The 13203-nt window shown below is 40.6% G+C and overlaps 1 protein-coding gene across 1 annotated transcript in view; it reads left to right on the top strand.

Moving 5' to 3' along the window:
- Nucleotides 1-13203, top strand: part of pdgfd (platelet derived growth factor d) — a 49849-nt gene that overhangs the window by 23763 nt on the left and 12883 nt on the right. The window contains exons 2-4 of the mRNA XM_076100512.1: nucleotides 3039-3228; nucleotides 5055-5232; nucleotides 12437-12496. Coding sequence (XP_075956627.1) covers nucleotides 3039-3228; nucleotides 5055-5232; nucleotides 12437-12496 — 428 coding nt within the window. The remainder of the gene's footprint in view (nucleotides 1-3038; nucleotides 3229-5054; nucleotides 5233-12436; nucleotides 12497-13203) is intronic.

Here is a 13203-nt window from a genome sequence, read left to right as displayed (position 1 = left end):
CCTTCATATTCACAAATATAAATGTCAGTGGGGCACACACATGTAACGTTAGCTTGATACAGGTGAGGTTCACTTTAAAATATTTACTCAAAGTGCAAAAAAACGATAATGGTCACATACACATGAACATATGCAAATACAGAGGGACACTCGATTGTCACTCACACACACACACACACAAAGCTCTGTTCCCCAGTTACCATGGTGAATGGACCTTCGGGGTCAGGCTTCTGATCAGCAGAGTGGAAGAATTCCTTTACAAACAAACTCTGCCCCAACACACACGCACATTGACACAAGCATTACAGTAAATGCTTGGAACGGAAAGTACACAATCTGTCAAACACAAATTCATGTACGCACACTAACACACGCACACACACACACACACACACACACAGGGACAGTGTTAGCTGCTGGAGCCAGAATTAGCAGAGGGTGTGAGTCCCGAAGAATGACCGATGAGACAGAATTAATGACTAAAGCAAAGAAGAAGAAGAAGAAGGGAGAGAGGGAAAGAGGGCATAGAATAGGGGGAGGAACTAAGGGAAGTTTGCAGTGGAGAGGTGGAGGAAAGGGCCAAAGCTTCATCATCATCTCCCTAGGGTGCAGGCTGCGGTGGCTTGATTATGCATTCAGCTCTCTTCTCTCTCAAAAACCACACACAGCTCAGAAAATACAGCCTTGTCAGCCTACTTCAGCACACAGCCTGACCTTAGACTGTGTTCTTCTGTGTATGTGTGTTTCAGAAAGTCAGCAATAAAATGATTAATTAAGGAAAATTTATACTGTGCAATATCAAAGTTTGAATAATGATCGAGTTGATTAGTTTGACTAATGACTATGACGTTCATTGGTACTTCTGAGCAATTATTATACTTAAACATGAAAACATAAAAACGTCATAGTTTATGTAAGTGGTCCGGACCGGGACCTACAACCGATAGATAATTGAGAATTATAACATTTTGACGGAAAGCTTCTATTGTAACCGAAGCAGCTTTTCCAGACTTTACGGCACTCGTTCAGCCGTCCAGGAAACACACCGACCAACTACATGTGTTGCAAATCATCTCACGTGATGCTGCTCAGCCAGTCAAATATGTGTATTAGGATAAGCATCGCGGCTTGAGTGAGATATAAACACAGAGGGGAGCGACCGAGTCAGAAAGGTACGTCAGTCAACGAAGTTATTTCACATGTCGTTCTCCAAAAAACGAGAGCGTGTTATGTTTAGTCTTCCCATGGACAGTTCAAAACCAGTATGTCTCATATGTTCAGAGCCACTACGAGACATAGCACAAATATATTCGGCAAACGTTCCCACTCAAATCTAAAATTAAGTTTTTTCAAGATAAAAGATATTTTTCAAAAGCTTTCTGTTATGTAATTTATTCTTAAATGCAAACGAGAGAAGAACCTTTATTAGTTATTAGAGTATGTATTATTTATGATTCATCCAATACAATTTGAAAACCGACAATAAATATTGAGATATTATTCAGTTAAACTTGCTTTATTTGATAGGACAGCCAGGTTTTGACTACATACAGATGTTAATACAACTGCCTGGCTGCTTCAATATATATGGCAGTAAATCAAAGTGCAATTTAGACATTATTGTTATGTTCCTTCGCATCAGGAAATTCTCATGCATGAATTGTGATTGAATACCCCTGGATTACAGTGTGTGTGTGTGTGTGTGTGTGTGTGTGTTTTAGCTAGTAAAGTAGGCAGACCACAGAAACAGTAAAGACACAGAGCAATGAACAGACACTGTTATTTACAAAGTCTTCAAAGCAAACCTTCATGAAAGTTTAACCTGCACATTGTATATTTACAGTTCATGCCATGCACACGTTATTTCCTGTGTTGACAAGAATATATTTTACTGCAACAGTATTTAGCTCAGGGCGACAGTATGTGATGATCTTTTGTCCTCAAGAGCTGCTATAAAACAGGATGTGATTTGGTCACCAGAGAATTATTTCTAATGGTTTTGGTAAATCCCTAATTTCCTAATTAATCCCTAATTTCCCTTTGACCAAGGGGCCGATTTTTTTTCCCTCTCAAATTTGCTGTTGATATTCATGACCGTCAGAGAATGCATCTCAATATTTTTGTTGATGCCTTGACCTTTTCTCCAGAACCACCATCAGGCCAAATTTTCCTCTTGTACAAAAGCAATACCAAAATCTAATTGGTGTGATAAGGTCAGACCTACACTTTGAAACAAGGACGGATACACAAACATATCATAAACGTCCTTAAAAACACAATAATCCATAATCAAGCCTTCTTTATCCCGATAGAGGTGAGATGGATTGTTCTTTTCTCCTGTTATCCTGTACTTTGTTTTCTTTTCACACTCCAAACTCTACAAAGCACACAGTTAGAGGAATAGCTCATCACTTTGACAAATAAGCGTGTTCACTTTCTTGCCAAGAGTTAGATAGAAGGATAACGACCTTACATCTGTCTGTAAATATGAAGCGACCACCACAATGCAGCTTTAATTAGCATACAGACTGGAAAAACAGGGAAACAGCTTACCTCTATCTGAAGGTTGAAAAATCTGCCTACCATCACCTCTAAAGCTTGCTAATTAACACATTACATCTTGTTTGTCTAATCCGTCAAACTTGCAGTTCTTAGGTGGATTTCTTTAGCTTCAGTCTCCAAGCTAATCTTACCAGCTGGTGGCTGTAAATTCATATTGAAGGGACATATGTGAGTTATATCATCCACTAATTTAATATTTGGCAAGAAAGTGAATCAGTGTGTTTCCAAAAACTATTCCATTAAGTTGTGCCTTTCTACATTAAGCTAAAAGCTTTACAAGTGCTGGATTTAAAGTACCTTTGCTGAGGTCATGTTATCGTTACACTGATGTCACTTTTGTATTTGTTTTGTTCGTCCGTGTATGTTTTTGTGCTTGTGTCTGTAAACAGTCTGCTTTGCTTGTGATTTTTTACAACTGGACTAAATATACCTGATTAGTTGTAACCACTAACAGACAAGCAATCGCTTCACCACAGACTCGTACCGCAAAGAGGAAAACATCGCAGTAACGGCAGTGGGCGGAGCCATCCTCAGCCCGCGCTTCCCCAACGCTTACCCCCGCAATCTGCTGTTGTCATGGAAACTGCTGTCACCACGAGGGAGCCGCATACACCTGGAGTTTGACGGACACTTTGGCCTGGAGGAGGCTGAGAATGGAGTGTGCAGGTAAAACCTGAGATTCAGAAAGAAAAAGAAAAAAGCAGATGGAGAGGAAGTGATGGAATTCAGAAGAGATAATTAGAGCAGAGTAGAAAAACAGACAAAAGGAAAGAGGGGACAATACCTGAGTGGAGGAAAGAAGGATAGAGGTACAGAGCACAAAGAGGAAGAAGTATTGATGAATTACAAGCGGCCGTAAAGGAGAAAAGTCAGATGAAAGTAACGGTGATTTAAAGAGCCAGAGTGTGAGTGAGCAAATGATGGAGAGGACGATTTGCAGTAACAGAGAGGAGAGTAAAAGCTTATGGAGCAGAAGTCTCAAGTTGAAAGGACATACAACTGCACCATTACAATATCTTAATATGGTGTCTATGCACAATAGGACACCAACAATAAGCTCTGATTGAAAGGATGTGAGAGTAAAGAATTTAAGAAGGTTAGAGGGTTGAATCACTACGACAGTTGGATAGTTGAAGTTTGCTTTCTGGGCAAGAAGTGTGAGAAGTTCGTCCTTGGGTTTCAGCAAGAAAATAGACGTTTTAATCCCCATATGCAACTCAGCCGTCTTTGAAAGCACTTTGATGCAAAGACAACGGGGAGCAGCAGGGGGAGGGGAGATTTGGAAAGGTAGGAAGAGGGTGAAAGTAGCTTTTTCAAATCTCGTTTGTCACATTGACTGTATGTGTGCATTCATGTGTGTGTTTGATAGATGACTCACTAATTGACTGCGACGTTGATTGCCGGAAAGTCGTCCAAAAACCTTTCCTGCAAAATGCTTGTTGTCTAGTGGTTTGGCACGGTGGCCCAGTGCTTTGAGAATAAATCGTAAATTTGTCTCATCACAGTTTCGATCACTAGAGATCACTAAATTAAAGTACTAATGAGTGTCAGAATGAGCTAAATGTACACGATGACTTAAAGAAAACTATCACAAATTCTTTCTTGTTTTTCTAGTGCAGGCCATCATTTTATTGTTTTTGATAATACTACTGTACTCACCAAAGTAGTTAAGTAATAAAAACAGGTTTATTAGCTTTCTTGCCTAAAGTTGGATGAGAAGATTGATACCATGCTTATATCTGTACAATATGAAGCCGGAACTTGCAGCTGATTAGCTTATCTTAGCATTAAAACAGCCAGAAACAGCTAACCTGGCTCTTTCCAAAGGTAACAAAATCTTCCTGCCAGAACCTCTAAAGCTCACTGATAAACAGGTACCAACACAAAACTGTTAGTGGAGGCTAGCCGTTTCCCTCTGTTTCTAGTCTTCATGCTAAGCTAAGCCACCCCGGGACTGGCTCCAGCTTCATATTTAGCAAACAGACATGAGAGTGGTATGGGTCTTCTTAATTTACTCTCAGCAAGAAAGTGTATTCATGTATTTCCCAAAATGTCAAACTACTGTACTGCCTTGATTTAGATATAAAACTGTAAGAAAGCACACCTAAAAAGAGGGTAATACTCCTTCATTGCACAAGAAACTATGTAGTGTGGTAAGTACGGTAGGTTATCTGTAAAATGCGATTATTTTTAGCTTTTAGCTTTGTCACTTGATTCCCAAATGTCAGCAATCACAGTGAGAGCAATATTGTTTTTACCAAAATTATGAAATCTACAATCATATTAGTCTAATATTGTATTAGTCTACTGCTTTTCCTTAATGTTTTTTCTTAAATTTGTGACGACACGTTCATTCATTCATAATTCTATATCAGCTGCAAAGTCGGACATTTCCTATTTCCTTGACAACAATTTTCATCCATCATCTTTCCCTCTTCCCTCCCACACATTCATCCACCTCTCCATCTCCATCTCCATATCTCTCGCTCTAGGTATGACTTTGTGGAAGTGGAGGACCAATCAGAGACCAGCACTATAATTTGGGGTCGTTGGTGTGGGCTGAAGGCACCGCCTAGTCTCAACTCCAAAAACAACATGCTCAGAATCACCTTCAAGTCTGACGATTACTTTGTTGCAAAGCCGGGATTCAAAGTCTACTACTCACTGGTGGTGAGACGTGCACTTTCACTCAGACACACAGACACACTATAACACACACACACACACACACACACAGCTGATGTGGAAGAATCATGAGCTGTTATTTGGGACACAGCCTAAAGTTTTGATTATTTTCTTGTCACATCGGGTTCAGCCCAAGTACCGCTGCAATGCTCCAGGTTAAATGCTTCTTTCATTCTTTTACCTCCACAATAAGAGATGGGGTGATAGGGGGAGATATGAAGATGGGAAAGAGGAAGGATCTAGTGACACTGTCGGTAAAATGCCAAAATGCATTAGCCAATTGTTCTTTTATCACACGTCCACACAGTTGAGGAGAGGTGGAGGGGGAGAGGGCAGGAGGGAGGGTGAGGATGAGAAAGTGTTCTCTTAAAGCAGGCATGTCCAAAGTCCGGCCCGCGGGCCAATCACAGCCCGAGGTCAGATTGTATATGGCCCGCACCTTCTGTCTTAAAATGCATTATTTATGGCCCGCCAGCACAGTCAAAACGGAATGAATAAATCATACAAATTCAACATGCAATTCCTCTTCTTACCTCATGGTGGCAGCACCACTCTGTAACTGTCTGGCTGTTTGAAATTGGCTCTGACCCTTGACCTGTCATGTTACGGCAAGTCAAAAAAGGAAAGTCGATAATGAGGGCCGCCGCTTCCAGGAGAGGTGGAGATCGCAATATTTGTTTCACCGAAAACCGAAACAACTGTGTCTGCCTAATTAGTCATGAGACTGTTGCCTTGTTTAAGGAATATAATGTAAAGAGACACTACGAGACCAAACATGCTAATGCTACAACAAGCTATCAGAGCGACCGAGCTAGAAAAGTGAAGCAACTCCAAGATAACTTGGCCACACAGCAGCGGTCCTTTTCACATGAAAACATCATCAAAGTAAGCTACCAAGTGGCCATGGTAACTGCTAAACATGACAAACATGACAAAGTTGATCAAAGACTGTGTTATGAAAATAGCAGAAAACATATTTGCCCCGAGAAGAAGACCGAGTTCGCTAATGTTTGCCTGGCTCGTAACACTGAAGAGCTATCATCAGATACTAAGAGACAACTTGATTTTTTTCGTTAGCCTGTTTCATGTGTGTTGAACTTAAAAGTGAGACAACTTTTCATTACCCTCACTAAGTCATATTTAAGATCTTGAGGTGAGAATATTGATCGGTTTCTATGTAATTAGCTTTTAGATGGCTTGTTCTTTGTGTTATCTGACTTTCAAGATGTGAAAGAAAGGCAGAATAGTTGTTGAGATTTGTTCACACATGAATGCTTACATTTGGTTACATTGCTATTTGCTGTCATTGAAAATAAAATGATTAAATAACAATGTATGTATAGGCTACTTGTATTGTTTAAAATAATGTCAGCAGGGACTGTTGGCCCTTGGGCATTTTCACATTATCAAATCTGGCCCTCTTTGAAAGAAGTTTGGACACCCCTGTCTTAAAGGCTGTCAAACGAACGGATAAGGAGATTAGCTTTGTCATTCTATCAGGGAGAGGAAAGAAGAAAGAGAGGGGACTCTGATTTGAAGATGTTCTCCCGCCCTCTAATCACAAGGAAAAGGAGGAGAGAAAGAGCAGCTGGTGTAATGTTCCCTGGCTTCCTCTTTTATGAGTGCAGAGGAGCGAGGGGATGAGACACACCATCACAGGCAGGGGTGGACTGGTGGCATCGCTTATTATCTAAGAAAAAAAAAGTATATCGGCACAGATGGAGTAAAGGTTAAGTGAAAGAGAGAGAGAGAGAGAGAGGGATACCGTATTTACAGTTACGCTCTCATCACAATGTGTACAAAAAGCTCTACACATCCCCAGCAAAAACTATTTTAAGCGCCCAAAAAATGCTGGATAAGGATAAGGCTTTCATTATTGTTTCCAAATCCCATGAAAAGATCAAGACCAACTAATAATGTTTGGGTCAGTACTTTCCTACTTTTTCTTTTTTTTTAAAGGGGCCAGTCAATTCCTAAAACAGCTGGGCACTGTAGTTTTTAGAAAATGGCATTCAAACTAAAGTCACTAGGGTATTTGTTGGAGACAATTTCTAGCTTTGGATCAATACACATTTGGTTTGTTGCTTAGTATTAATGGCAGCATGGAAGGTACGGTATATCTGGTGGAGTTGGAGGTAATTTGAAGGCAAAAGAAAAGTAGAATCCTGTTTTTTATATGTACAATGTGATTTACATGTGCAAAGTATTTAAAGTCCCACCAAACATCAAATAAGAGCAAAAAATAACCATAGTTCATTGTGGCTGATGTCCAGACACTGATTAAAATGGCATCTATATTAAATGCAAATGAAATAAAGACTATCCCAGAAATGCAGATGACCTCAAAGCCCCAGACCAAAACAAATCTATGTGTCCGAAGTTGTGTCCGGCAGACATGGCACACAGTGTAAGGGATGTGCATTGCATTGAATGTGTTGTAACTCTGTTATGTTGTTCATTCTGTACACATGACATCTATTGCACTTCTTTCCATCCTGGGAGAGGGATCCCTCCTCTGTTGCTCTCCCACAGGTCTCTTCCTCTTTTCTCCCCGTTAAAGGGTTTTTTGGGGGAGTTTTTCCTGTTCCGATGCGAGGGTTCCGGGACAGAGGATGTCGTACGTGTACAGATTGTAAAGCCCTCGGAGGCAAATTAGTAATTTGTGATTTTGGGCCATACAAAAATAAATTGAATTGAATTGAAGGGAAACACAGTCATAGGCTGTATGTTCGAGCCAGATGAGCCCTTAACGACCTCAATCAAAAATACAAGAGAGGAACTTCACCACGTTCAACCAACATGGTGGCAACAAAGTAAAAGTACCCTAAAATATAACTCTTATCTCTTTCACTCTCTCCCAAACTTTGGCTGCTTCTCTCCATCTTCCCTCCCTCCTCACCCATTGTTTTCCTCATTCCCCATTTTTCAAATACCTCCTGTGTTTGAGTGTGTTTATATCTTTCCATCTTTCACACACTCACAGCTTCCCTTCAGCTAGACTGGAGCTGTGTGTGTGTGGCTTAATTTAGCAGGTCTAATTTGTTCTCTCAAGACCTGTCGAACAGATAAGAGGGAAGAGGAAGGGAGGCAGCAAGAGGAAAGGAGGAAGAGAGAAGCAGAGAGAGCATGAGGAGAAGCAGCACTGGAAGGAGAGAACAGGCGTCTGAGATGGTATCGGCATGTCAGCTAATGGCTAAAACAACCTGAACTGAGTGAGGCAGAGAGAAAGAGAGGCATTTGTGAGGTAGTGAGCTGTGGAGTAGACTGACTTGACAAAGGAAAACCCTTGAGGGAAAGCAAATCAGATGAAAGCGTACAGGGAAAAGAGATTGAATAAAGACCAAACCACAATTTTACCACTAAACACCTGCCATGTTTCAAATCTGTGCGGCTCTCGTTCATCTAATACCCGAGCAGACTCACCATCAACTCTGATCACGTGCGTGTCACAATGATCACCGGAGGACAAAATATGTTTTTCGAGGCAAAACAGCAAGTGTGAACTGGGACATGCAGGGAAAATAACATGTATAGCTACTCTTTATGACCTTTCGCGGCTGCTTGTTAATTAGAGGAGCATTGTGCCGCTTCAGTGATGGTCTTCTTGGCCACTTCATGCATCCTGGACTAGCTATTTTGGTCTCTAAAGCAACACCCAGGGGGTATTAAAAGCTGCAGTGGCATTTAGCAACTTTACATGTAGCCTGGACAGATTGCAATCAGAATTGTGATCTGGCAAATGGAGACAAATACAGTATATCATGTGGCTAAGTGTATGTGAGTGTATTAAAACTCACGTGTATTTGACATGAGACACTTGAAATGACAAGTGTAAATGGGGTCTAATAAAGTCGCACAACTGCGAGATGCCGTCTCATTATCCTTGGGTCCATTTTGGATCTTGTCTCTTTCAAAAAAAAGAAGGAAAAAAAAAGGTTTGGTTAGGTTTCCACAGATTGGGACCTAAATTGACCTCCGATATAAGAATACAACAGCTCCCCCTCTCCAAAGAAACAAAAGACCACCGTCTGCAACACAGGCCTTACTCATTATTTATGTCACTGTTTTCCCCCTAAATCATTATTCTTTGATCCTTATCAACTCTTGTTTTTTCAGCGGCTGTGATTCTCCATCTGCAGTGTAGACTTACATGAAGCAATGAGTGCTTTTGATTGCACAAGACAAACTGTTTAGGAGCTGTTTAAATTAGTTTTTTGGAAAGGCTCAAACAATCACTCTAATGCACAAACCATGATACTTATAGTGAACAGAAGCACGTCTCAGTTTATACGCGTTTGTAAGACTTCAGAACTTTATAGATTTTTCTTTGTGTTTGTTTCTACTATTGATTTTACTGTCTGAGATCATACAAGCAACGGCAATGTATTTTGGATGGTTATTCCTGAGATAAGCTGCTGCGCCAGGTGCAACGGGAAAAGACTGTTGATCAGGAAATCTAATCCAAGTTAGTTCCCAGAATCCCGTTCTGAGTCATGTACCATGTGTGCTTCCCATACAGGCTGGTGTTACACCTTCATGTGTGTCTGAGATAATGCCGAATAATAAACAGCTCCAGGCAAACACTTTCAAGTAGCATGATAAATCATAATTTGCTAAATAGTTTCTCATTATTTTGATGTTGTTATCAAGTCTATTGGAGATGCTCTTGGTGGCACTAAGTTCTTTGAGTAGCAATCTCTTTAAGTCCTTAAGTACCCAGCTGTGGGTTTGCAAACACCAAGCGAGCCTCTGTTGCTGCTGCTGGAATTACCGTGAAGACGTACATTTCCACTAATTTAATGAGCCTGATTATAAACACGAGTGTACTGCAGATTAAGACCAGAATCATCACAGCAAACCACATGAAAAGGAGCATTATCCTGGCATCGACTCAGAAATTAGCTCAGACTCAGACAGAGAAGAGACAGCATGAATGTGGCCGGTGTGATTTATCTACTAACTTGAATGTCCTCTGGCTGTAAGCGAGATAACCGGTCATGCGGAGTAAAAGTCGATAGGGAAAAGCTCTTCCCTTCATCCCCATCTACCACACACTTAATCCTCAGACGTTCTAGTGTCCAACTGTACAAAATGGAGGTTGAAAAGGGTAGCTCCCCGGTGTCCCCTCCGCGAGACTGCAACTGTCAATAAGAATTTGTTCCCACACCACCAGCGAATATGGCGATATTGCCTGAAATACTACTTTTAGCTTCTATAACAAATATTGCTTCATAAATTGTTCTCAAATTCATATTAAAAAAAAATTACAAAATGAGCTTATTTCAGCAACTTGACTAAATGTATATCCTTGTGTGTCCTGCCCAGATGTAGCAACACATTTTGCATGGCATTTCTAATCATTGCTACAACTTAGAAAGACTTGTATTTACATCCTCTACCATTTCCTAATTATGAGACATCACAAAATCCAAAATGTATGAATGGTACATTTGTATCTTTATACTACTTTGTGCAGCAAAACGTTAATCAATTAATCTGTGGATTTTTAGGGTCACACCTAGCCTGCTTTCATGCGATTCAAACACTGGTTCATTTCGGCTTGTGTAAAAGTGGTCAGACTCCGACACGGACCGCACCAGATCCCAAAGACATGGTTTTAGCATGCATTCAAAAGATAAACTACTATTAAATGAATCTGCTGACTATGAACCAGGAAGAGATCTGTACATACTACATCATTATTATGGTATCCCCCACAATTTTACTGTACAAGACACCTTTGTCTACCTGCTCATCTGTTTTTGACGCCATAGAAGAGAAATAAGCAAAGTTCCTTAGTTTATCAGTTTCAACAAATAGGTGCATCAGCTGTAAGCAAGCAATAATACAAAATATTTCGCAAGAGGGTAGAAGTTTGGTGCTGTAGTCGTCAGGTGACCACAGCCTGTGTGCTCAGAGGCTATCAGTCCGCCCTCGACATCCTCGTCTCTTGAACTTTTTTCCAACCATTAAGTGGCCCAGATGTGCTCGACGAGGCATTCAACCTTAAAAGGAAATGAGTCTCGGAATCTGTAAACATGCATTTACTCTCACACACACACACACACACACACACACACACACGCTCTTACAGGAAATCTTCTGACCTCAATCACAGCTGGTTTGCTAGTGCGTTTATGTGTATGAGTACATTTATCCAAAGGCCACATGCGAAAATATGTTAAAACAAAAACGCTTGCACACAGAGAGGCTTTGATGTCAACTCTATTACATTAGCAGAAACACACTTACACACACACACACACACGCAGAGACAAAGTGAGGGCACAGTGTCTTTGAAGTGTGGTTGAGACATATTTATTGTTCCATATTGACTGGAGATGGTATTTAAGACTCTTCAAGGAAAGGGATTTGATTGCCAGTAAAATCCTGTGTGTGTGTGTGTGTGTGTGAGAGAAAAGGGTGATGCCAGAGACAGTGTGTGTGCCTGTGTGAGAGAGAGAAAGAAAAAGATGAAGAATGTGTGCATGTGTGCCAAATATGTCAGTATGATGAGTGTTTTATCATCTAAATGTGCTTTGACCAGAATCTCAATACTTCCACAGAAAGGCATGCTGTGACCAGCTTCTCTGGAAATTCTTTTCGGATTTTCCTCACACACTGACAGTCCCAACAGTTAGACAGGCAGACACCTGAATATCTTGGATAACCTTCCATAAGTTAAGTCAGGGGGCGTAACACCATGTGAAGCTCCACTCCGTCTCCAACAAGCTGTGTTTAAAGTAAACTATTTAAAATGTTTATTAAAAAGTAAGAGCGTGGAGTGGTAGATGTAATCCATTTGCCTTTAGCTACACGCTTCAACTTTCAACATGTGGTTTCACTGCAGTTGCTTAACCTCAAACCATCACTTACAGTGACTGTGAGCAAGTGTTGAAATATATACAATATGGATGTCATGTTTGAGAAATTGCGAAACGCCCGCACACAAGATCATGATTCTTTCTTTCTTTTGATTGTACGAAGGCCTCAATCCGTCATAATCCATCTGCTTTTACCACTAACTGAAAAGCACTTTGACCTTTTCAAAGCACTAAACCAACTTCACAGACAACACTACATATTTTTACATTCATTTGATAATCTTTCCTCGTCTTTTCTTTGGTACGGTTCTTGTCCACAATTGATCAGCTGATGATTGATGATTTCTGCTGTCCCCTTCCTGCAGTATGACCCCCCTCTGCCTGCATTCAACACCAACTGGGAGGCTGTCACTACGCTCATGGCGGTGAGTCATGCATACACATACACACTTTATGAATTGTTAAAAAAATTAGAAACAGAGCTCACACATTAGCCATTGAATGGAATAAATAAATGTGTACATAAAAAGAGATGCACAGTTAGGAAAATGTCATTACCATCACCGGGATTATTCAATTGTTTCAAAAAAAACTTCAGTTCCCTTTGTTCCAAACTAATATGTTGATAACTTTCATGGCGATACTGTTTCTAGCACAGATAACATGGTACTTAAACACATACAACAGACCTGCCCTTCCAACCTTGGCACCCCACATATATGCATTCTTAAACACAACAGGGAACAATGGCTACACTGATAGATACGACATACGGCCCTGTTGCATAGACACGCACACCCACACAGAATAAATCCATCCATGTACTTAATGTATTTAATATGCATGTTGCCACAGATGTAAAATGACAGGATTCCACAGACTAATGTTTTTATACGTACATCAGTGTAATTTGTGTGTGTCCGTGTGTACGAGCAGCAGGGTTCAGTGACATATGTGACCATAATAATTAGTGTGCGTTGGGCTGCGTGGCACTTTTTCTGCATGGATTGGTGTATGCTTCTTCCTATGTATGGATATGTCACTGCCAGTGCAGATGGGAAGTACACGTGCCTCTTGTTGGCCTCTTTCGCTTTATATTCAAATTGCCGTGTTACATTAAATTCACGTTGAC

This window comes from Anarhichas minor, unplaced genomic scaffold, assembly GCF_050575085.1.
Source record: "Anarhichas minor isolate MPS153535 unplaced genomic scaffold, ASM5057508v1 ptg000026l, whole genome shotgun sequence".
Classification (NCBI taxonomy): Eukaryota; Metazoa; Chordata; class Actinopteri; order Perciformes; family Anarhichadidae; genus Anarhichas; species Anarhichas minor.
Note: the sequence above shows the minus strand (reverse complement) of the source record. Positions and strands in the feature narration are given on the sequence as shown.